The sequence below is a fragment of the Triticum dicoccoides genome, chromosome 5A, assembly GCF_002162155.2.
Source record: "Triticum dicoccoides isolate Atlit2015 ecotype Zavitan chromosome 5A, WEW_v2.0, whole genome shotgun sequence".
NCBI classification, from domain to species: domain Eukaryota; kingdom Viridiplantae; phylum Streptophyta; class Magnoliopsida; order Poales; family Poaceae; genus Triticum; species Triticum dicoccoides.
Genome location: NC_041388.1, coordinates 679578710 through 679604447, shown reverse-complemented (window position 1 = coordinate 679604447; position 25738 = coordinate 679578710). Strand labels below are relative to the sequence as shown.

At 45.4% G+C, this 25738-nt stretch overlaps 2 protein-coding genes across 3 annotated transcripts; one reads left to right on the top strand and one right to left on the bottom strand.

Annotated features, from left to right (window-relative positions):
* The first annotated feature begins 5520 nt into the window (after positions 1-5520).
* Positions 5521-8476, top strand: LOC119304092 (putative serine carboxypeptidase-like 52). The gene is made up of 8 exons (XM_037581255.1): positions 5521-5861; positions 6130-6210; positions 6333-6473; positions 6710-6781; positions 7085-7203; positions 7338-7451; positions 7592-7637; positions 7981-8476. Exons 1-8 carry the CDS (start codon positions 5832-5834, stop codon positions 8062-8064), a joined length of 687 nt encoding a protein of 228 aa, XP_037437152.1. The 5' UTR covers positions 5521-5831; the 3' UTR covers positions 8065-8476.
* Positions 8477-8783: 307 nt separating this feature from the next.
* LOC119304091 (pre-mRNA-processing factor 19-like) lies at positions 8784-15263 on the bottom strand. Of its 2 annotated transcripts, XM_037581254.1 has the most exons (18): positions 15145-15263; positions 14943-15028; positions 14775-14846; positions 13930-13992; positions 13300-13386; positions 12806-12947; positions 12612-12730; positions 12255-12371; positions 11985-12080; positions 11841-11900; positions 11535-11609; positions 10708-10812; positions 10516-10632; positions 10329-10415; positions 10146-10242; positions 9928-9979; positions 9732-9802; positions 8784-9643 (listed from the first exon to the last, which is right to left on the bottom strand). In XM_037581254.1, the coding sequence occupies exons 1-18, from the start codon at positions 15155-15157 to the stop codon at positions 9507-9509; spliced, it is 1596 nt and encodes a 531-aa protein (XP_037437151.1). In that variant the 5' UTR covers positions 15158-15263; the 3' UTR covers positions 8784-9506. The 2 variants fall into 2 exon arrangements, with proteins under 2 accessions (XP_037437151.1, XP_037437150.1); XM_037581253.1 differs by having other exon boundaries at positions 12612-12947; positions 14775-15028.
* Between the last annotated feature and the right edge of the window lie 10475 nt (positions 15264-25738).

Sequence of the window (25738 nt, the reverse complement as noted above, 5' to 3'; positions counted from 1 at the left end):
TTGTTGAATCTTTTGAACTAAGTGAATGTGATCGGACCCTAACCTCTCTATGCTTTCTATCTCAAATTCTATCTCTCCAAATCATATGCATTCTATTGAAACTGTCGAATGTCTTCTCTGCGTCCTTGTCAGCAGAAGATACAGAGACAACCATTAAGTTCGTTTTCAATGCTCATTCCTCCACATGAAACCCGGAGAAGTAGGAACGACCACCCGACAATCAAGGCGTGCGTGGGACGTGGAACAAACCCCAAAATTCCGCATAATGGCCACGTGTTCCTCAGATGCGAATCGCTAGGGGCACCTGTGTAATAGCGCAGTGCCGCCCATGTACCTATAAATACACACTTCACAGCGGTCATTATCTCTTCTTCCACTCTCGCACGAACCCTAGCGCCACCGCTAGCCCTCGACGACGCCGGCGACGAAGCACTTCGCTGCCGCAACCTCTCCGACGCCGTCTTCACGCCGACCGCGGACATCGTCCTCTCCGCCGTCGCCGTAGGTGTCCTCCGTCGCCAAGTTAGGGCATGGAAGATCGAACTGCTCGGCCTCATCTTCCATTTCGTCTAGCAGTTCTTAGTGTGGTAAATAAAACTTCCTTTTTACAGCACCGTTGATCCTATGGATTTGTCACTTTCTACCACAAGCAGTTTCTATTCACACAAATTAGATCTCTCTCATACTGCATCTCATAACATGCCTAGTATATTCACTTATGCTTCACAAAGTAGTTAGATTCCTCACTTGTACTGATATGTGGATTCATACAAATCTGGAACCAACTCCTTATCTATGAGTGAATGTCTTCGCACGATGAGGTCAATGTCTTCTAAACTGATTTATCTTCAAAATCTTCTGAGAATGCATATGACCTCTTCCCCTTCCCTCGCACCTTAATGCTGTCACAGGTACATGTCCATGGGAGAATCCTTTGGTTCTCATAGTCTGCATTCATTTGCAGAATTCTTACAGCATCACATTAATTCTCCCAAAGCCAGTTCCTGTTGGTCCAGCAAGCGAAAACCTTTGAAGCCTTTGAATGGGTTGAAGCCTTGAAGCCTTTCAAGTTAAAGTTTATGGCTTCAAAGAAAGCAGCAAGGAAGGGTGGCAGAAAGCGTCGTGGAGAAACATCCAGAGATCTGCCAGATGAACTCTCAGAACTGTACAAGACAGATCCCGAAGAGGATTACAATCAGCGCAAGACCCGAATCCAATGGATTCGAAGATATTGGGCAGAACAATGGTTCAAATACCGATTTGTAACCTAGGAATATGCTGAGAAAAATGTCATCAAGAGACCATGGGGAGACATCCTATACAAGAATCTTCTACCCAGGTCCAGAGATGAAGCCATTGCACAAGGCTTCTATCCCTGCATGGTCCGTGGGCCACAGCCTGCTGATGCACACCCATCATCACTACTATGGTGTCGTGACGACAATCTGTTCAAGCGCAACTTCCAGTTTGCCCAGAACTCAGCGAAGCAGAACAAGAAGACTTTGGGGGTAGACTTCAACCCTGGTCCCTCAGCACCAAGGGCAGATGGCACACGACATGCAGAACCCAATGTCATCGGTCCTTTCTACAACCTTGAAGGCCTCATCACCCGCATCTTAGTTCAAGGGACTGCAGTGAATGAGCCTGCAGCTGACACTGAATCAGATGAAGCGCCTGCAGCGCCGAAGACAAAGAAGCTGAAGAAGCCTAAAGCTTCAAAGCATGCCCCTTCACCAAAAATCTCACGGGCGAAGCCACTGGCAACTGCACCTCCTGAAGACAGTGTGCAGTCCGAAGACTTATCTCGCATCTCCAAGCCCTAGAAGGTCAAGATGCCTCTGCCTCACACCGGACAAGAGCTAACTGCTGCTGCCATTCTGCGCAATGACGACATTGATCTGTCAAGTGATGAAGATCTAGCAGATGACGCTCTTGAGCAACTCATCAAGAGCAAAGAAGAAGCAGAAATCTTCAATGATCTGCCTCTCTTTGATGTGACCATCATCCACAACTTCATTGACGAGTGGTTTGACACGCCAAACATCAGCTTTGAAGATCTGCAGTTACCAATTGGCCTCAGTGTCGCTTTCCAAGGCGCCATTGCTTCAGAACTCGCTATTGCCCAGCGCATTGTTGAACTGAAGCAAAAGATTGACTATGAAAAGGCTTAGTTCAAGAAGCATATGGCCAAGCTCAGCGTGCAAGAAGTGAAGAACTTCAAGAGTATGATGCACGAGCTCAAGGAAGCCTTTGTAAAGAAACATGCAGAAGCTCAGGGTTCGCGTGAGCGCATGAAGACTCTGGCTGACAGATGTGTGCAAGCCTACAATGAGGCTGAGAAGCGCAAGGCCCTTGGGCGTCCTGGCATCGACCCCAGGATGGCCGAAAAGAAGAAGAAGAAGCCTGCTACGGCTGAACCTGACGCACCAAGGCAGGAAGCAGTTCCGATTGTCTTCCCAACTAGACTGACTGGCTCGAAGCCAAAAAGTCGGTCAACCGCTTCAGAGCTCAAGAAGACAAGGACTGCTGAGGCTGAAGCCAGGAAGAGGAAACATTCTGAAGCCTCTCCAACTGCCCCCTCCAAGAAGAAGAGGAAGACCAAGAAAGATCGGGCTGCTCCCACAGAGCCCTTGATAGTTGAACCCATTTCTATGGTCTATCCTGAAGTTGAACGCCAACTGACTATCCATGAGCCTGCTTCCACAGAGGCTCATGAAGCTGAAGACTTTCCAGCAGCTGATCCCATCGCTGCTGAAGACATTGGTCAACATGACAATGTAGAAGATGGTGCAGTCCTTCCTCAGCTTGAAAACAGCAAACTCATCAACATTGGTCGTCCACTGACGCCAATTGCACAGGATGCTTCATGGGAAGATCGCCCACAAGAGGAAGAAGACTATGAGGCCCAGCCCACTCCAACTCCACAGGCGTCGCCCGCGTTGCGCAGGCTTCGCAAAGGTCCAAGGCCTCAAATCTCTGTTGAAGACAATCCGGCTGCATCAGCCGCGGAAGAAGAAGTCCCACAAGTCCCCCTGTCCCACCAAGAAGCAGTTCTCAAGGAGAAAGTGCTTGTGACCGACCCTCCAGCTCGTCAAGTGGAGGATGAACATCTTGAGGCTGCCACAACCACCAATGAAGCTAATGTGGAGCCCTCCCCAACGGAAGAAGAAGACAGCGAAGCCACTGATCCCGTCACTTCTGTTCCTGAGTCTGCTGTCGGTCCCCAGTTCGACTATCATGTTGAGCACAGGCCTCAGGTACAGAAGCCAATCCCAAGATTGCCAAGGTTCCCAGGTCCTGCATCAGCACCTGGCTCCTTCAATATCAATGGCTTCAGGGCAGACAACACATTCTTCGATAGCTCCAGGAACCCCTACTCAAGGGAAAGGATATCATCTGATCAGTTCTAGAGCTATCCTCAGCGAAGCTATTACTCATGCATTCTTTACAACCAAGGTCGCATCTTCCCACACAAGCGCCTTAACATTGAAGCCATAGCTGGTCTGCCCTATCTGGAAGAAGCTTTGGATTGCTTCAAGGAAGTTTGACTGCTGCCGTTCGTTACTGACCAAGAGCATTGGAATGAAGAGCTGCTGCTCCAATTCTATGCCACACTTCACATCCGCGGGTACAGCAGAGATCCGAAGACTTGGGTCCTGGAGTGGATGACCATAAACGTTCATCATGAAGCCAATGCATTTGACATCATTGAGCTCACTCGTTTGCCCACTCCTGGCGATCTCTACGAGCATGGCTGTCAGCTGCATAGTGAAGCTATTGAGAGCATCTTTAAGAGGCCGGAACCGGATATGAGTCAGATGCTCAGCATGATGAAGCCATTGCCCCAAGATGCTGCTTATCCAACAGAGTTCTTCGTTGAAGACCTTAAGTATCTGCCAAGAACCATCTATCACATCATCAGGCGAACTCTCTAGCCCATCAAAGGGCACTCTCCAAATGCCAAGCTTGAGGGTGCAATGAAGACTTTGATCTTCTATATTCTTCATGGAAAATGCTTCAATGCACAAGACTTATTCATCCGCCAACTTGCTGCATCAGGCTCTGATCTGTTTGGCTTGAAGTTCTACGCCCCATGGGTAATGCGGCTAATTAAACTTCACTCTGATATCTCATATCAGCCATCTGCTCGCAATCATAGGATTTTTCTGCCTGATGTGGATATCTCTACTGAAGCCATCTATCCTGAGCCTGCAAAGGAACCTCTAAGTCTTCAGAATGCAGAGCATCAGAGTTTCTCACAGAACATTGAAGGAGTTGAAGCAGTCACTCGGGTGTATCCTTTGGCTGGCACTACACGTGCACCACACCCTGCGTCTACTGAAGCCACTGATAGTACAACTGCTCCAAGACCCAAGAAGCGCACTCGTGTTCTCAACGACCGAGAGCTTCTTGTGGCTCTTCATCAGAAACAGGATAGGCATCATGACTGGCTGAAGCGTCAGATGAAAAGCCTCTTGGTGGATGTTAATCGCATTCGCAATCTTGCCAACAAGAATGCTTTTGTTGCCCATGAAACATGTCGCCGCACATGGAAAGGGCTAACGATGATGTGTTCTGAAGAGATCTCCAAGAGGATGGCTTCACTGAGCGATTCAAGTTTGACTCCACACCTCCTCGAAGAGTTGTGCTGCTAGGAACTCCATCCCTTGAAGACTCTGAGTTCTCTTCATCTGCTGCAACAGTGACTGCCAGAGTTATTGAGGATGAAGATGATGCTACTTCACCACCACCTCCTTCAGCACGCGTCAACTCTGCTCCAAGCTCTTCAGCACCGCCAAACACCACCAACGACCCTGCTACTTCACCTACTCCGCATGGGAACGAGTAGATGCTCTATGTCTTCAAACCTTTTTGGTCCTTACTGACAAAAGGGGGAGAAGCATATGAGGTTGATAGTCTTCAAGCGGGTCCATATGGGCGGGTGCTTTATATTTTGCTTCGTGCTTACAACTCCCATTTTGCTACATTTGCTTCTTTGAGTTGTAACACTTAAACTCGATGGTCGTCTGCTACTTATCTGCCACTTTGTTTTACGATGATAAATTCCGCATGTGCGACGATAAATTCCGCACTTAGATCATTCTGCAGACGTCTATTTTCCATTATGCATTGTCATTATCTTCATATACTTTCACATGCATAGTGGATTGTCATCATAAGTTGAAGTGGATCTCCACAAGTACAACCTGCCATGTGCATTTGCATTCCAAAAGCAAATTACTTATATGCACATCTTCAGCGGGAGCCCTTGCAACTTATGAAGACAATTCCTTATCCTTTACAATTTCACAGATTATATTCCCCGTTGAAAAGTTCAACTAGTTTGTCATCAATCACCAAAAAGGGGGAGATTGTAAGTGCATCTAGTGCCACCCCTAGTTGGTTTTGGAGTATTGACGACAAACCTTTCCTTTTTTTGGTCAATTTTCTATTCAGTTACAAATAACAACCCAATGTCCATTGCAACAATGCTCTAAATAGTCTACCTATGCATGTTTATTTTCTCTATTTTCATTTATGCCTTTTGTAGTTGAAACATTGCAATGACCTTTTGCTTATATACGCTGCCAGATACAAAGATTGATCAAGTTTCTAAAATTCTATGGTTATTCTTTCTTTCGTGGCTCCCTTTGATAATATGTTTAGCATGCTTATAGATATGTCAAGTTGTGGTCCTCGCATGATCTGTTTAAGGAGTTCCAATCGTACCAACATGGAAATTTATCTTAATTGATCAGGGTGTCATTGCTGGCAATCCATTGACTGATACAACGACGGCCTTCAACGCTCGAATTCCATTTCTTCATGGGATGGGAATTATACCAGATGAAATCTACGAGGTACATAGTCAGGACATACTCAAGTTTACCTTTTGAGAGTAATTAATGTGTATGCTATAAGAAAATGACTAGTACCAATTTACATTTAGCATCAGCTTGCTTCTACCTCTCAAGTCAAATATAATGCTTCTCAACCAGAATCAAATTGATATTAACTTAAATACTGAATTTGGTCTAGTGCATCCCTATTGATTCGGAATATCATGGAACAAGACATAGTTAACCGCAGTGCGGAAAATATGATAAGCTTGTAATATTCACCTTTCAGGCTGCTCGTGAAGGCTGTGGAGGAGAATATCGCTGGCCATCGAACTCCCATTGTGCCAATTCCCTCCAAGACATCCAAGAGGTGAGTGACAGTACCGACCACAAATGTGTTGATTATCCTGGTAGCAATCGCACGACACACTTAGCTTGCAATAGCAGCTTGCTAGTTGGTGACTTAGTCTGCATTTTTGGCTTGTGATACAGTGCATGAGGGGCTTAAACGATGTACACGTCTTGGAGAAAATCTGTCCAGAATATCCAAGCCTCGCCCTTCAAAAGCAGCCGACGTCGCAGGATCATGGAAGAAGAAGGCTAACAGAGTCCGCAGTTTCGTCTCTGTGCAGGGTAAACGTCTCAAGTACCATTCTTAGTTTCTTCTCAGTTTTTTGTTTTCACTTCTCGTTTTTTTTAATAAAAGGGGTTTCCCCCCCAGCCCCATTTTATAACAAACAAGGCAAAAGGCACACCCTTTTTTATTCCTTGTTTGCTTAGTCGAAATCTATTATTGGTTTCAGTTTGTTATTCCTATTTTACAGTGTTAGCGGTAATCTCAAGCGTTGTGCTTCATTTGTTTGATGCAGAATGCCACATACTTCTTGTCCGAGTTGTGGACAAATGACGAAGCTGTAAGGGAGAGTTTGGCTATTCACAAGGTAAGGTAGGGTGGGGCTAGCTTAGAGGTATATGTATTCTTACTTGATAAAGTGTTTGACTGGACCTAATTAGAGCTAGGAAACCGGAATTACTCCTAGTGTTTCAATAACAAAGTAGGAGGTGAGAATTGGAAGAGAATTATTTTAGTGATTATATATTGACCTTCTATTATGAGCTTTTAACTAATGACCACCTAGATTTTTCTTTGCGGTGAGGGAATTCTCCGCATGCCACCAAATAAGAAGCCCATGTTCCATCAATAATGAAGGGCTTATTTGGTAAATATGGTGTATGTTGTGCAGGAAACCGTTCCATCATGGCTACGATGTGATTTCAATCTACCTTACACATATGAAATCAGCAGCACCGTTGATGATCATTTAGCCTTGATTACTAAAGGATACCGGGCTATGATATACAGGTAAGCATGCATGCTAATATACGTTTCACCTGAATAGTCATTTGATGATGGAAATATACACTTGGGTGAACAGTCGCTTAATTAATTACAATCGTAAGCAAATTAACTAGATTCGTCGTTTCATGATGCTGCAGTGGAGATCATGACAGTAAAGTATCTTATGTCGACACCCGAGCATGGATCAGACGACTTAACCTGCCCATCACGGACCGTTGGCGACCATGGCATCTGGACGACCAAATTGTGGGGTAAGGACACCAAACCAGCTCAACCTATATGTTCTGGCTGTGTGCAGAGGCCTAGTGTGTTTATTAGTGGAAAACTGAGCGGTCGTAGTTCACATATTGATGCCTTACACGTCGCCTTTTCATTCTCTTGTTTTGCATAGGTACACAAGAACTTACTCCAACAATTTGACATACGCAACTGTAAAGGTACGTGTCTGGATGAATATATGCATGCGCCATTAACTGCTTTCAGGTTTAACTTGAGCTTAATTACCAAAGCTAGTTAGCATCCATAACAAATACTCCCTCTGTAACTTGACATAAGACATATGTTGATACTATGATAGTATATAAAATGTCTTATATTAAGTTACAAAGGCAGTAGAATGCAATGTAGTACTTTCTCCGTCCGGAATTAGCTGACGCTAAAACGAGATGTATCTAAACGTATTTGAATGCTAGATATGTATGTTTGAGCGTCAGCTAATTTCAGATGGAGTAAGTAGCAAATTAATTGTGAGTTGGTTAATTTAAATATGTGCGCGTGTAGGGTGCCGGCCACACAGCCCCGGAGTACATGCCAAGGGAGTGTCTGGCTATGATCGATAGATGGCTTTCCGGTCAACCTCTTTGAGCAATCAACTGATGTGATGCTGTGGCAGTGCGGAGATTGGTAATGTGTATTGCGAGTAACAGATGAGAGAATAAACATGTAAGATGAAAGATGTTGTCGTATAGTGTGTGTTGTATTGAGGCTTTCAAGGGGTAACAGGGTGGTCGCTTTCATTGAGTTGTAGGGGAACTGGCTTATGAATTCCGGTGGAAATGGAAATGAATAAATAAGAACCCGCCGGAGAAAAAAGCTCTTGGAAACTATTTTCTTGTCCTATTCATTTCAGATTATGAGATTTGGGAGGGCCTATTTTCATGTGTTGAGCTTATGCAAAGGTCTGTAATGGTGCCAATGTATGATTTCTATGTATACAAGTCAAACAAAAGGACGGTTTCAGCGGGTTTTCTCCACATACAAAAGGAGTTGCAATTAAAAGCTCGTCCATATTGTGTAGACTCCTTGTACTCCTAGTCAAGCTATCAAAGTCGCAGCAAATATTGTCGGTAGGAGCAAGCTGCGCGCACATGTTGATTGCTGGTCGCTGTTGTTGGTGTGCAGGCGGATGGATGGGGTCGATCGACATGAACGCTGCTTAAATTATGACGAGCGACATCGTAATGAACTTAACTGGTACATATGCATCCATCGTGGTTAACACGAAGTGACAGCACCGTGGACCGCTCACCAGTGACTCGGCTGTGACGCCTACCTCGCCGACTGCTAAGTTTAACCACAAGAAAGAAAAAAACATTTTGAATGTTTAACCTCGGAAAGCCACGGCCTTCTGCCTGTACGGACAGGGATCCGGTGACTTCACTAAGCAAAGTCTCATCGTGACTTTACCTAGGTGAGTGCCATCGGATCAAGATCCAGCGGTCAAGATTGATTCAAATTTTGTACTCAAAACTAAAACTGCCCAGAAAAAATTCAGGTAAGTCATACATGTTCCATTCCATATTCTGTGAAATTTTTGTTTCATTTGGATAAACGGTCTATGATTAAATAGGGTTTTATATTTCAAGCTCAAAACACAATTAGCTGCTAAACCATTTACCAAATGGAACGAAAATTTCCCAGAATATCCAATGGAACATATATGACTTAGCTGAATTTTTTCTAAACAGTTTGAATTTTGAGCATAAAATTTAGACCAATCTTGTCCATTAGATCTTGATCCGATGGCCCTCACCTAGGTAAAGTCACGATGAGACTTTGCTCAGTGAAGTCACCGCCGCCTTGTACAGTTCAAGTTCATACATACATCCGGTAACTCTACCTATATATTACAAAAACATGTGGCTCGCCCCACCACAGGTTTGATCAACTACTTGGACCGCCGGGCTGCTTCAGTTCAGGGACATGCATATTCCTCTTTCAAGCGTATCCTCGACGACACCGACTACTACCAACGGCAAAATGGTTGTGGCACCCTGAGCAAAATCACAACATGTATCATCGTCTACTCATTGCACCGCTGATTCTGATTTTGCCTCCTCCATCTGTTCATCTCCAGGGAGCCCGAATACGCGCAGGTTGTGGTCCATGGAACCTACGGCCACATACTTGGCATCTGCCCCGAACTTCACCGATGTCACTTTCCCTGGAAAGGACAGACACAGCCATGTTAATTTGCCCTTGACAAAGGAACCCGCGACATTGGAGAAGAGCAGATAAATACTATGTCGAACCTGTGCCGGATAAATCTGGTAATGTCTTGACAAGATTCCATTCCGTCTTCACATTGGCTACTTGGTAAACCCTGCAACCATTATGCACAAGAGGTTATATTCAGCGCAAAGCTAACAACATATCGTGAGCTGAGCCATTTCATTCCTTACAGTATAACAATACCATGCAGCTAAGTTGGATCGGTCGGTAGCATACCTTATATCAGAACCAGCAACAGCGATATAACTCCCACTAAAGTCAAACTCCACTGCAAGAGAAAATGTCTTGTCATTCATGAAAATACGGATTCTGGTTGTATGGAAGCCTTATTTCACATTAGTTTGAGCAGTTTTCTTCCAAATATCTACTTGCAATTTATGTAGAAACCCAGTACTTTCGCATTTCTTTTAGAAAAAAAATAGAGATCTCCTTACCAGAACTTGTTGGTGTGTCTGGATCGTATGGAGAGAGGGTCCTAAAATTTCTCAGCTTCCGTAGATCCCAAAGCTTCACACCATCAAGGGCCGCGGTCTGTAAAGCGATGGTGAAAGTATCAGTATGAAACAGCAAGTGATCCAGAGTTATTGTGCAAAGATCTGGACTTCCACAGAATATACCGCTAGGAAATATCCATTTTCTGAGAAGGACATAGCAGTCACTGTTCCAACATGCCCAACCTCCCCTTCAAACTTTGCAACTCTTGTCTGCAAATATAAATTTTCAATCACGAGATGAGACATTAGAAGAGGATGGCATGGACGTCAACCTGAATTTAATCTGAATAGTATTCTTGCCTTGTCTTACCTGAGATTTTACATCCCAAATTTTGATAACACCTTCTGACGTGCCTGTTCCAAGGATAAGACCATCCGGGTGGAAAGCTGCTGACGTGTATGCATCTTGTCCAGAAGCCTCGCCAACCTGAATAACAGCACTTATCAAAATGGTAGATCTCTAGATGTACATGCTTCTGGAAATTTATGCGGAGTACCAGACCTGTGTGAGGCAAGACCCTGTTGAAATATCATAAAAGCACCATGTGTTATCTCTGGAGGCAGTTGCAAAGTATTTCTGACTAGCATGGACCGTGACAGCTTCAACCTGGTACATTTCAAAAGAAAAATCAGAACGTAGGATAATACAACGAGCAGCATCAACAGCGAGATTATTCAAATAACAAAATACAGAAAATGCACAGGACCCACATGAAATTAACGCAAGAACATCCTCTGCTAGCTAGCGTCGCTGCATGCACGAAAAGGAAACAAGCTAATAATAGTGTAGCCGAACCATTTCCACAGTTTTAAAAAAGGTTCAACATTGAGAACTAACAGAGAACTAATTGTTTTTCTAGATCTCAGAAATTGATGTACATATATACTCGTATTATAGTTCTTGAGAAAAACAAAAACTGGAGATGCTCTCTAACATATTGCATCATTCAATTCAACCAACAAGTAAAACTGGCAGTATTGTTATGCAACAGTAAGTCATACAGCAGATTGACTGCCATGGATGTGAGCAACCTGTTAGTTAACATACAATGATATGAATTGATACTGAATTAATTATTCGTTTCCAATCTTCATGTACTGGGCTACTGGCTATGTAGACTAAGCATTCATATAATTTCATTATGAATAACCAAGAAGTGTTCTCAAATCCCAGTCCAGCTCTTGATCTCTTCCTTAACTGTTGATTAGGCTAAGTATTCATATGATTTCATTATGAACAACGAATAAGTCTTCTCAAACCCCTAAAGGTTGATTGCAAACATCAAATAAGCAGGCATTCACCAGAGACAAATGTGAATGCAAACTAACCTCTGCACCATGATCTCTCATTGTGTGCCTGCAACCATAGCTTCCATCTTCATTACCTTGCCATACACGGACAGTCTGCAGAGTTTACAAACAAAAGAGTGAAGCCTATAATGATGAGTGGTGTGATGACTATGGTATTATCAGATTACTGGTCAATAAATTATCCTTTAATCATATTTATGTAAGGGAGCCCTAATCACCAGAATGAAACTTGGTGAATGCAAAAGTTTTTCTAGAACTGATACTGATATAGCTGATATCACATTAATGATTTACTTTACTACTATACAGTATCTGTAGGTGTACCTTATCTGCTGATCCCGTTATCAAAAGCTCATCCCGGGGAACAAATTTCAAACTCGTAATCTGTGCATAGGAATAAGCTATATTAACATATGTAAATGTAAAATGATGGGGAGAGAGTCAGTGAGTTTGAGTTCCGCAATGGACCTTCTTTGAGTGATCAGTGAGAGTGCACAATACTTGACCCGATGGCCTATCGAAAAGAACTGCGTTTGTATCGATACCCCCAGTAGCAATAATATCCTGGTGATAAATATAGAAATCAATTAGGTAAGTAAACAACCACCATTGCAGTGTCGCTATTCAAGCATACAAATTGCCACTTTTTAAAACTGAACTTGAAATGCATGTACCATAGTCAAACTACAATTGTAATATCAAAGTCTTATCAACAAGGAAAAATAATAATAATCTGACCTTTGAATGATGAATATCAATAGATAAAATCCCTGGTTTGTTCGTCTTGTGAAGTGGATGACTGGAGATCTGAGTATATCTTTCAAGTGCATCAATTGGTGCTAAACTTGGAGGTACCTGACAAAAACACAGAAATTAGTGTACCATTTCAACAAGACAAGACAAAAAACCAAGTGGGTAAAAACCACAATTATTTTTGGCATATAATCTTTATATGATCTGATCTAGTAAGGCATGTAGTACGCAAGTTTGGAGAGGGACATATCAAGTTTCCTATGAACTAAAACAGGACAGGTTTGACAAACAACAAATTTTAGGTCCTTCTTTAATTGATTGTTAGGGAGAAGAGAAGCACACCTGCCGTTTCTTGCGCTGTGCTGAGAGCACAGAATTGCATTCTGTTAATTCATCGATGATGACAGGATTAATACCAGGACGTATCTTCTTCCCATCAGGACCCACTTCATCTTCCAAAGCTGTGTATCCAGGAAAGAGGATTAGAGCAGAACAGACAAAAAGGTTAGGTTTTGACATGTTAGAATGGTGAAAACCTCTTTTCCCATTTGTAACAGCAGCTACAGGCACAGGTCCTGCAGCTGAAATAGGAATCTGCCTTTCAGCTTGAGCCAAAAGTGTCCTAGACTCATCTCTTTCCTTCTTTAGTCTGGCGATAACACGGCAAGCAGCATCATGCTGGAAATGGGCAAAACAAGCTAGTGAAAACCAATGGGTACATGATGATCATGCTCATGAAAGAAGACTAAAAAATAAAGCGTTTCTAGAAATAATTTAAGGAACCTCCTATCCAGGTGATCCACAAAGATGTCCTAGCTATGGCTGTATAAATCTCCGAAATCCTCTAAGCACATTCACAAACATCCATAAGGCTGAAATGTCAGAAACTTAACTAGCTGGCAACTACGAGGTTTTATCAAGATCCTGATATCAAATGGCACTTGCACTTTTAAAGGAAGAATACTTTATTGTTGAACACAATAAAAAAAGTGTATATAATTCATGACACTATTTGGAAAGATTGGAAAACCTGGTATAACGCATGACTGAGCTCTTGTCTTGCTGTATGTAGCTGCTGCTCCAAAGCAAAATTAGACAGCATGAGAGCATCCCACTCCTGCAACATCAGAGGAAAGAAGTCTAAATCTGCACTTGCAGCTCGATAAGAATTCCAAACTATTTAACAACAGAAGATCAAATGCTTCACCATAAAAAGAATATTACAGGAATATGCAAAGACTCAAATGCATTACCCATTACCAACAAGCTGGAAGTACAATAAAAGCAGAATACTTTTGTACAGTTTAGAATATCTCAAGATTATTACGGTTTTTCATGGCACTAAATACCCACATAAAAAAGGAAGTGAATTCAGTAGTCTTACATAAGGAAAACAAAATCATGAGTCGTCTTAAAATGTCAAAGAGCAAAAGGGAAATTCTGTGAGCTGAATGTGTTCGTATTCAATTACTACTCATTTCTTCCTATTTGAATTTAAACATAAGCACATTGTGAATCATATCCAGTCTTTAGGCAAAAGAACTTAACTTGATTCTTCGAAGTTACAACAATGGCCTCCAATACAAAGAACATGCTTAAGAATTACGATGACTACAAAATCAAATATATAAACTGTAAACGGAAGGAAGCGGGCACTTACATTCTGAAACATACCAAGGAGTCCAGGGACACTTGCAGCTTGCAGAGGTCTAGGCTTAGGAATCTGCAAAAAACGAGAGTTCTTCAATTGACAGGTATACACAACATATGAGACTAGTTTATTTTAACAAGGTATGAGTGTCAGCCTAAAAAAACAAGTAGGATGTCAATTTGTTTTGCCATTCTCTAAGCTAGAAGTTTCAGCGCCACAAGTAATGGTGCATGCATACATTTGGAGTCAGGTTTATCAATTGTGGTTTGGATATAATAGATTATCACAAAGATCGACCCTATCTAAGAAACCAATATTTCAATCAACTGGTGGTTAATACATGATTACTGTTTTAATTTCAGTACACGCTCATGGCTAAAACCTTTATGTAGGTAATCGACATTGTGTGGAAATACTGGTGCCTGATCAAATGCTATTACCCAGTTACTGAACCATGCAAAAGAATACAAAATCACTGCAAATCCTAAACCCTAATTAATGTCCTTGTTCCGTTATGTAAGTCTGATTGAGAACCTATCAGATATCTTTCTGAAGTAGCAAGATCGTACTACGAGAACCTTCGACCCGAGAATCCTGAACATGATGTCCTCCACAAGTAAGAGACTGTCACCCCATACATACTAAGATGTACCATGTAATTACCACATCGTGTCCTGTCCTTGTAGTCAAGGACTGCTAAACACCCAATCCAAAGTAGGCGACTACAAAGTGTGGCACTAGCAGGCATCAGCGAGGCTCATGACCAAACCCTAGTGTCTGAACAAGTTCTTCAGAACAACAAGATAAACACTGGAACCGCATTGAGGGAAGGAGACACAGTGTGCAGGCCTCACCTTGTTGGTCTTCACCGTCACGAGGTCGTCCATGGCGAGCTCCTCCTTGGTGACCGGGCACTTCCCGTGGTCCTGGGGAACCAAAACCAAAACAAAATCAGGGAAAAAGGCCCAGGCGCACGGACGGGCGCCTGACGCAAAACCTAGAGCGGGGGAAACGGTGGTGACCTCGATGTAGCGCCGGATGAGCCTCCGCTCGAAGAGCAGCCCCGACTTGGTCGACAGGACCGGGTCCTCCGGCACCTCGCCGGAGACTTGAGGGGAGAGGGCGCGGCAGCAGGAGGAAGCGGCGGGTTAGTGCCTGGAAATAGGAGAGGGGCCGTGGAACTAGGTTTCGGTGGTAGGGATGGGACGAGAGACGAGAGCTTACTTGCGCAAATCATGGCGGCGGAGAGGACGATGGTATCAGCGGGCGGCTGCACCTCCAGAGGGCGGGTTCTCCGGCGGCGGCAATGGGGGTGGCACCGACGAGGTGGGGGTTTGGGGGAGGGAGGGGGTGGCTTTGCTCGAGGCGCACACTGGAAACTCTTTTTTTTTTCAGGACCGGAAACTTTGCGACGGTGGGCTGACCCGCAAATCTTGAACGGTCCAACAGCTCGGCCCATTCGGCCCGTACATGATGAGATTGTTCGGCCTATCCAGTTTTTTCTCAAAAAAAAAACACTATCCAGTTGTGTTGGAGTACCCCCTCCAAAAATAAGTTGTGTTGGAGTTGGGTTTGCATTTTCCATATTTGGAGAACTTGTGTAGTTGCATGGTGTACATGAAAAAAGAAATGGAGTTTCTTTGCATACGACATCTTAAGTAGCAATTTGATCCAGTCTCATTTTTCAAGTGGTGATTTGAGATGTTATCTCTACAGTATCAATTGTATGTCTGGCCAAATGGCGCATTGCTACTGTTAAGGTTGAGATCATGGTAAAATTGGATTATTTTTTACTAAACGACCCCTCAAAAAACTTAATTCGTTCACTGACCCTCCAAAAAACAAACGACCCGTCGAGAAACTTACCCTAGTTCTGATCCAGCGGGCAGCCAACAGACATGGTGTTACGGCATATCTCTCTCAAGGTAGTTTTGGTGATTAATGACAACATGTTTGCGGACTAATCTTGTGCTTTGAATTATCCACAGATTCTCCCCTGGCACGAGATGCCTTCTTTCCCTCGGAGTGTATTTCAAGACGGTGTAGCTCTTTCGTTTCTTTCTCGGTGAACTAGTTGCGTAGAGGGCACCGTACTATCAAGAGGGAGTCCGCTGGGGTTTTGCATGGGTGGAATCATCACGTACACATCAGCTTCTCACCCTCCGAGCATTTCCTTTCCATTGAAGAGATCTCTCCTCTCTCTTCTTTGTCCTGTCTGGGTCAAAGCGGTAGTACCGCGCACCCAGCGGTAGTACCGCTGAGAAGCCACAAGCGGCAGTACCGCTCCGCAGCGGTAGTACCGCCCGTGGCTCCACAATAGTAGTACCGCTGGGGGCCTGGCACCTCCGCCTTGTCCTTAGCTTCTTTGAGAGATTTCTTCTCTCTCTCGCGCGCCCCAGCGGTAGTACCACATTGCCTGCGGTACTCCGGCCGAAGGGTCACAAGCGGCAGTACCGCTCCGTAGCGGTACTACCGCCCTTGACCCCACTGCAGTAGTATCGCTGGGCAGTCTGGTTCCTACCGCCTTGATTCGAGAGGTCTTTTTCTCGTGTCGGGTTTTGCGGCACTAGTCACGGTTGTAGTGGCGGTAGTACCGTTCCAGGAACGGTAGTACCGCCCTACCACCGCGGTAGTACCGCATTTGGGTCCGTTCCCTACTAGTCTCCTCAGCGCGGCAGTACCGTTGTCCTGGCGGTAGTACCGCCCCCTCTCAGCGGTAGTACCTCCCTGTGCAGGGCTGGTTGGTGGGGGCAACGGGATTGTTGCACCCACTATAAAAGGGAGTCCCCTTCTTCCTTCACACCCACCTCTTCCTCCCCCAAGCTCCATTTATTGCTCAAGCTCCATTAAATACTCCAAGCTTCATTTTCGCCCGATCTATCTCTCTAGCCAATCAAACTTGTTGATTTGCTCGGGAGTGGTTGAGAAGGCTCCGATCTACACTTCCACCAAGGGATTTTCGATTCCCCACTCATCCCTAGCGGATCTTGTTACTCTTGGGTGTTTGAGCACCCTAGACGGTTGAGGTCACCTCAGAGCCATATTCCATTGTGGTGAAGCTTCGTGGTCTTGTTGGGAGCCTCCGATTAAGTTGTGGAGATTGCCCCAACCTTGTTTGTAAAGGTTCGGTCGCCGCCTTCAAAGGCACCAATAGTGGAATCACGGCATCTCGCATTGTGTGAGGGCGTGAGGAGAATACGGTGGCCCTAGTGGCTTCTTGGGGAGCATTGTGCCTCCACACCGCTCCAACGAAGACGTACTTCCCCTCAAAAGGAAGGAACTTCGGTAACACATCCTCGTCTTCACCGGATCCACTCTTGGTTATCTCTTACCTTTACTTGTGCAAGCTCTTTAGTGTTTCTACCCTTGCTTGCTTGTATGCTTGTTGTTATTGCATCATATAGGTTGCTCACCTAGTTGCACATCTAGACAACCTATTTTGATGCAAAGTTTAATTTGGTAAAGAAAAGCTAAAAATTGGTAGTTGCCTATTCACCCCCCCTCTAGTCAACCATATCGATCCTTTCAATTGGTATCAGAGCCTCGTCTTTTTACTAAGGACTTTACCGTCCAAAGAGTATAGTTGATACCGTAGACGGTGTGGAGGAACACTCCGGTGTGAATCCGATCTCGTCTACGGGAGATGGGGGAACTTCGGCCTCTCGTGAGTAGTTCAATGTGGCCTTGGAGACATTGAAAACCTCCATGACGACCGAAGTTGAAAGCATGTTTACTAAATTTCTTGAGGGGCTTAAACTATCCACCGCACCGTTGAAAGTGGGTGATTCCGCCAACAAGGTGTCGAATGCTATCCCCGACAAGGGGGAAGCTAGTAGTGAAAAGGCTCCTTCTTCTAGTGGCAAGAATGGCACCGGCATCTTTGCCCAGGTGGAACCACCACTTGTTTATGGTGGACCGGTTCCTTCCACTCATTTGAATCATGCCGGTCCTCCCCCTAAGATTGTGAAAAATGAGGGTTTTGATTCTTGGGTTTACCGCTTTAAACGTCATTTAAATCATGTGAACACTAACCTTTGGAGAATCATTGAAGAAGGTTTCTATCCACATGATCCAAGCAACTTCACTCCTCGAGAAGCTGCGAACAATCAATTCAATGAGAATGCTCTCTTCATCATTCAAGATGCAATTCCACCCGAAGACCTACCTCATCTTCGTCCCTTCGCCTTGGCCAAAGATGCATGGCATTGTGTCGTGTCTCTCTACCGGGGAAGCGCAAGCATTCAACACTCCAACTATGAAGTGGTACAAGATGAGGCCGATGAGTTTGCAATGAAGGAAGATGAAGAACCTCGTGAGCTTTATCGGAGAGTAACCAAACTCGCGGTCTCACTACGAGATCACGGGAGCAAGGACATGGATGACAATTGGATCAAGCGCAAATTCCTCAAGGCAATGATGCCCTACCACAAGGCCATGTCCTCTGTCATTCGTCAAAGACCGGACTTCCGCACTTTGACCTCAAGCGAAGTGTTGGATGAGTTTGTGGCCATGAACATTTTGGACAAGACCGCCGATAATGCGGTGCTCCGTTCTCAACGGGCAAAGAAGCCTAACCTTGCATTGAAGGTCAAGCTCGACGTGGAAGAAGAAGAAGAGGAAGAAGAGGAGAGCAACCCCGAAGATACGAAGTATGCATATCATGAACACATGGCACTTGCTTCGAGGCAATTTTGGAGCAAGAAAAACTCAAGGCCCAACTTTAGCAAAAACAACTCGAGTGGCACAAGGGGCAAGCAACATGTAAGGACTTGCTACAATTGCAGCAACGTGAGTCATTTCGTTGCGGAATGCCCGTATGAGAAGAGGGAAGACAATGGTGGCAAACTCATCCTAAAGGACAAGGCCAAGTCGTTCCCCAACAAGAACAACTTCACCAAGAAGACTCCTCCCAAGGCTTTGGTTGTGCAAGAAGAGTATAATGAGGATGATGACGATGATGAAGACGATGAGTCGGTTGCCATGGCCTCTGTTGCCATTGCAACAACGTCACGGGTGTCTCTCTTCGACTCACCCAACGAGAGCATCACCGCCAAGTGCCTCATGGCTAAAGCCACCAACAAGGTAACCTCCAACATCAAAACTACCATCATTAATCATCCTTCCCCAACGGATAGCATTAATGAACTTGAGGGAGCTAATGTGGAGGCTAACGAGTTTGAGGCCCTTATGGGCAAACTCAAGGGAAAATCCAAGAAGCACTTTGTTGCTCTCTTGGAACAACTTGGTGAGGCCAATGACATGATCGAGGCTCACGAAGACACCATCTCTAAGATGGAAGGGCAAGGTCGTGACTATGCCGATGAGATTTCGGATCTTTCCAATGCTCTTGAGGAAGAGCGTGGTCTTCGTTTGGCTCTTGAGGAGTCACACAATGTTGATCATGCTAAGTTAAATAAAGATTATGATCATGCCCTCATTGTTTCTCGTGTGCTAAATTCCGAGAAGGCCAAACTCGGGGTTGATCTTGCTAGACTCAAAGAGGAGTTTGATATACTTGACAAGGCCCACAAGGCCTTGAAGGGTATTCACGCTAGTCTCAAGGAGTCTCATGATCAACTCCAAGTGAAGCTAACTAAGGAGAAAGCAACTTTTCCTCATATGGTTTTAATTGATAATGCAAATGCTACTAACCCGTGTTGTGAGCATATACATCTTGTTGAGGAAAATGCTAAGTTGAAGGAGCAACTTGAGAGAGGTCTTGCGACTTGCATACAAGGCAAGAAGAACCTCAATGATCTCTTGATCAACCAAAAGGGAGGTGTGGCCAAGGAAGGGGTTGGGTACGTGCCTGACTCCAAGAACAAGAAGAAGAATGACAAGACCAAACAACCTCCTCCCCTCATGCAAACTTTTGTGAGGGAGGGAGAGAGTGCCCCCGAGGAGAAGAAGAAGAACAATGTCAAGAAGGGCAATGTCATCCCTCCCAACAAAGCCGGTGTTTTTAATCCTTCTTATGTGTTATGTTGCGCTAGTGATGGGCATGTTTATGCCAAATTTGTTGGTTCTCTTCATGAGTACATTAAATGGTCTATTTGGGTTCCTAAGACCCTTGTTACTAACATCAAAGGACCCATTACAAAATGGGTACCTAAAACCAAGCATTGATCTCTTGTAGGTGTTTGCTTCTAGTGGTGGATCATGGTTGCTCGAAGCGGAGCTACAAATCATATGACCGGAAGCAAGGACTTGGTGGTGGACGTGCACAAAGTTCCATCTATGCCCACCAATGTCGAGTGGGGTGACGCCTCATCCTCTAAGGTATTGGGACTTGGCAAGGTGGTAATCTCTCATGATCTCACGATTGAGAAGGTCATGCTTGTTGAGTCCCTTGCATACAATTTACTTTCCGTTCGTCAACTTGCAATCATGGGCTTTGCCACTTTTTTTGATATCGATACCGTGGCCCTCTTGTGGAGCAAGACTCTTAAAGTAGCTTTTGTTGGGCATGTCGAGAACGGTCTATATGTGATTAACTTTTCGGAGCGACCCACTAAGACCGCGACATGCCTAATGGCTAAAGTTGATGTGGGATGGCTTTGGCATCGCCGTTTAGCCCATGTCAATATGAGATCTTTGCAAAGTCTCCTCAAGGGGGACCATGTCCGTGGTCTAAAGAATGTTAGTTTTGTTAAAGATCGTGCTTGCAGTGTCTGTATCGAAGGAAAGCTACATGAGAAGGCTCACCCTCCCACGACTATCATTTATTCAAAGAGGCCATTGGAGCTCCTTCACATGGATCTTTTTGGGCCCCCATCCTTCGATAGTCTTGGAGGTAGGAAGTATTGCTTGGTGATTGTAGATGACTACTCAAGGTACACGTGGGTGTATTTCTTCAAGAGGAAGAGCGAGACCCAACAAACCGTCATTAACTTTGCAAATGAAGCACAACGTCAACACAATTCAAAGATCCTGACAATAAGAAGTGACAACGGCACCGAGTTCAAGAACTACACCTTGGATGAATTTCTTAGTGATGAGGGGATCAAGCATCAATATTCCGCACCATACACCCCTCAACAAAACGGTGTTGCGGAGAGGAAGAACCGGACGTTGATGGATGCGGCAAGGGCCATGATGGCGGAGTTCAAGTCTCCATACAACTTTTGGGCCGAAGCCATCAACACCACGTGTCATGCATCCAATCGGCTCTACCTCCGCAAGGGCTTGAACAAGACTCCATATGAGATACTCACCGGTAACAAGCCCAACCTCAAGTACTTCCGGGTATTCGGGTGTAAGTGTTTCATTCTCAAGAAAGGTGTTTGGTTGTCTAAATTTGAGGCTAGAGCTTATGAGGGCATATTCATTGGTTATGCTACAAACTCTCATGCTTACTGTGTCCTCAATAAATCCACGGGACTTATTGAGGAGACGTGTAACGTGGAGTTTGATGAGAATAACGGCTCCCAAGTGGAGCAAAGTGGCACTTGTGATGTAGGTGATGAGATTCCTCCTCAAGCCATAAGAAGAATGGGTGTTGGTTTCATCCTACCCATTGAGGAACCCCTTGTGGCCGAAGGAGAAGGACAATGCTCCACTCAAGTGGAGCCATCACCAACCCAAGGTCCACACGCTTCCGAAGAACAAAGTGAAGGCCCTTAACCTCATGCACAAGACCAAGGGCAAGATCATACTCAAGACGGTGTTGACACACCAAGTGATGCCCAAGGTCAAGCTCTCTCCCCCGAGCAAGTTCAAGATCAAGAACAAGCTCATGACGGCGCTCAAGATGATCAAGTAACCGCTCCTCAACTCACCACCGAGGAGGAATTAGAGCGTCGTGCCGCCAAGGTTGCTTCCAAGCTCTCCACCAAGGATCATCTCATGACGAATGTGCTTGGAAGCTTAAGAAAGGGGGTAAGCACTCGTAGACAATTAGCAAATTATTGTGAGCATCACGCGTTTGTCTCTTGTGTGGAACCCCACAAGGTCTATGAGGCACTAGAAGATCCGGATTGGCTCAATGCCATGCACAAAGAACTCAACAACTTCGAGCGCAACAAAGCGTGGAGATTGGTGCCAAGGCCAACGGGGAACCACAATGTCATTGGAACCAAGTGGATATTCAAGAACAAGCAAGATGCCCATGGGATTATCATTCGCAACAAGGCTCGTTTGGTAGCACAAGGCTACTCCCAAGTCGAGGGTATCGACTACGGTGAAACCTTTGCTCCCGTTGCTCGTCTTGAATCCATTCGCATGTTGATTGCATATGCTTCTCATCATAACTTTAAGTTACAACAAATGGATGTGAAGAGTGCTTTTCTTAATGGTCCCATTAATGAATTGGTTTACGTCAAGCAACCCCCCGGGTTCGAGGATCCCTACTTTCCCGATCATGTGTATCAACTCGATAAGGCACTCTATGGCCTTAAACAAGCCCCACGTCCGTGGTATGACGACCTTACCGAGTTGTTACAAGACCGTGGTTTTGAAGTTGGGCTAATCGACCCCACTCTTTTTACTAAGAAGGTCAAAGGGGAGTTGTTTGTGTGCCAATTATATGTTGATGATATTATCTTTGGTTCTCCTAACAAAGCTTTCAATGAGGAATTTGCCGCTCTCATGACCTCAAAGTTCGAGATGTCCTCCATGGGAGAGTTGAAGTTCTTTCTAGGGTTCGAAGTGAAGCAAAGAAGAGAAGGAACCTTCATCAATCAATCCAAATACACTCAAGACATGCTAAAGAGATTCAAGCTAAGTGACGTCAAGCCGGCCTCCACTCCAATGCCCACCAAGTGCCAACTTGACTTAGATCCCAATGGTAAAGTGGTGGATCAAAAGGTATATCGTTCCATGATTGGATCCTTGCTTTACCTTTGTGCATCTAGACCGGACATCATGTTGAGTGTGGGGATTTGTGCACAGTTTCAAGCTGCACCTAAGGAAAGTCACTTTGTGGCGGTCAAACGAATCTTTCGATATTTGGCTCATACCCCAAACTTTGGCTTATGGTACCCAAGAGGATCAAACTTCAAGCTTGTAGGGTACTCGGATTCCGATTGGGCGGGAGACAAAGTGGATAGGAAGTCCACTTCCGGAGGGTGCCAATTTCTTGGTTGCTCTTTGGTAAGTTAGTCTTCCAAAAAGCAAAGTTGTGTGTCTCTCTCGTCCACTGAGGCGGAGTATGTTGCCGCCGGTATTTGTTGTGCACAACTTCTATGGATGAGGCAAACTTTAAAGGATTACGGTGTCACTTGTGACAAAGTGCCTCTTTGGTGTGACAATGAAAGTGCCATCTAGATTTCTCTCAACCCAGTGCAACACTTCAAGACGAAGCATATTGAGATTCGGTATCACTTCATCCGGGATCACATTAGGCGAGGAGAGATCGAGCTCAACTATGTCAACACTCATGACAACCTTGCAGATATTTTCACGAAGCCCTTGGATGAAGCAAGATTTCGCGAGTTAAGGCATGAGCTAAATATCATTGATTCGAGCAATGTGGCTTGAACCCGTGCACACCCTACCACGCTCAATTTGTTGTCTAGTTTAGGTGTAGGCATGGACATAGGGGGAGTGTTGTTCTCTCAATGAACTCTCCCTCCCCCCATTATGCATAAATGGATCAAGTCTTTCACTTTAGCCATTGTTGATGGCACTTGTGCTTAAAAGACGAGTTTTGGTCATGGGCCCAAGGTTAAAATCTTCGCGGTGCCATACCTTTTGACTCAAACATAGGTGGCCTCGGCCATCGCCCTCTTTTGAAGAGGCGTGTCTTGGTCGTTTGCTGGTGTGTTTTTTCTCTTGCCGTTTTTGTCGTTTCGTCGAGCTTAAACCGTGTCTGTTTAGTTGCCGTGGCGTGCTGGGCGGTACTACCGCTGGTGGTGCGCGGTACTACCGCTTATAAGCAGTACTACCGCCCCCCAGCGCAGTACTACCGCTGAGGGATGGGACCAGGGGGTTAAGTCGGGGCAGGGGAGGTTTCTTCTCCCCCATACCCATTCACTTTGCCCCTCTTTTCTCTTCCTCTCTCCAGCCTCCTCTCGCCGCGGGAGGGCTCCAGCGGATCTCCGTCTCCGGGGCGTCCCTCTCCATTTCCTTTGGTGGAGTCGATCCCCACCTCGTCCTCTTGCCATGGATGCCGGTATTGCCCCCATTCTTTCTTTCGTTTTGTCTCTTTTTCAGTTCTTGTTTCTTAGGGGCAATGGTGGTTGCATCTCTAGATTTTTGGCTAAATCTAGGCTTGAGTTGGTTGGAGAAGGCAACTAGACTATCTCGATTAGAGTTTGGTAGGATTATTTTTGAATTTGGTAGGCCGGTAGTGCCGGATCTGACTGCGGTAGTAAGAACCCGCTGTTTCACCGCCTCGTGCTATATGAAACTGCTGTTTCTCCGCCTCAAGCAGTACTACCGCTCCTCTTGGAGCGGTACTACCGCTTGACCTAGAGCGGTACTACCACTCCCTTTGGGGCGGTGCTACCGCTTGGGGCGGTACTACCGCGGGCAGGTCACGGTACTACCGCTGAATGCCAATTTCCATCATTTTCCTGCCTTACCTTGATCTTTTTGTTGAGTTTGTTGGCTTATGCTCGTTCTTTCTGGTTGTTTCGCTTGTTCTTGTGTTTGGCTCCAGGTGATGACCGTTCCGGGCAACAAGGTCGCCGTATCAACCCCGGGCGTGCCACATCAAAATGCTACCGCACCTCAGAGCCAGCCGGTGGTTCCTCGAGCACCCAACCGCCTCCAGCAAGTGCATCTGCAAGTGTTCCTCCACCTCCTCAGCAATCGAAGCGAGCCGCCAACAAGCCAAAAGGGAAGATTGTGACTGAGATGACCAACAAGGAGTTTTGGGAGAAGCGTCGCCGCAACCCCTATGCGGTGGACCAAGAACCCACTTTGGTCAACCGCCCGTTTTGGAACCGTTTTCAGTTTGCCATCTACTTTGATGTTATCAAGGCCAAGAAGAATCTTTTTGTTGATGTTCGCTCCATTGACACTGATGCTATGGAGAAGGACCCGGAGTACTTTGGCAAAGCTCTTCAGATGTGCACTCAGCTGAACATTCTCAAGATCATGCAATTCGACAAGGATTTCGATGCGGATTTGGTGGCTCAATTCTATGCCACCGTCCATCTTGGGACGGATGTCGACAGGACTCTGACATGGATGACCAATGGCAAGCTGCTGTTTGTCAAGTGGAAGGCTTTCATGGAGTTACTTGATGTGGTGGATAACGGGCTTGAGACTCCTGTCGGTTTCCGTCCTCACCGTAATGCTACATCCACCCACAAGCAAGCCCTTTGGCCCTACTGCACTGTGAAGGTTCACCCAGTAACTGAGAAGAAGACCTATGAGCTATCTCCGTATCTGGACATTCTTCATCGCATATTCTGTGAGACTCTCTTCCCTCGGATCGGGAATCTGGATATGGTCCACTCTTACCTCGTGGACATGCTCCTTTTCTGTCAGCATGAGAAGGAAGCAAGCACTGGAGAGAGCCTGGATATCTCTCATGTCATGTGGTCTGAACTTCTATCTGCCGTGTCTGAGCGCAAGTGTCCTATCTATGGTCCATTCATCATGAGGCTCATTGAGAGGGCCTGGGCACAGACTTATCCCAGAGTGCTGCTAGAGACTGGAGACTTGGTTTCTCATGAGATCAAGCGTCTGAGGAAGAAGGACAACTGGACAACACCTCACACAGGGGGTCCATCTGCTACTGCTGCCACATGGGGCCCGTCTGCTACTGCTGCTGCCATGGGGACCGAGGGTGAGGCTGCTACTGATCCTCATGAGGAGGACTTTGGCCCCTCTAGTGCAGAACCGTCGTGGGCACAGAAGCTTAAGCGCC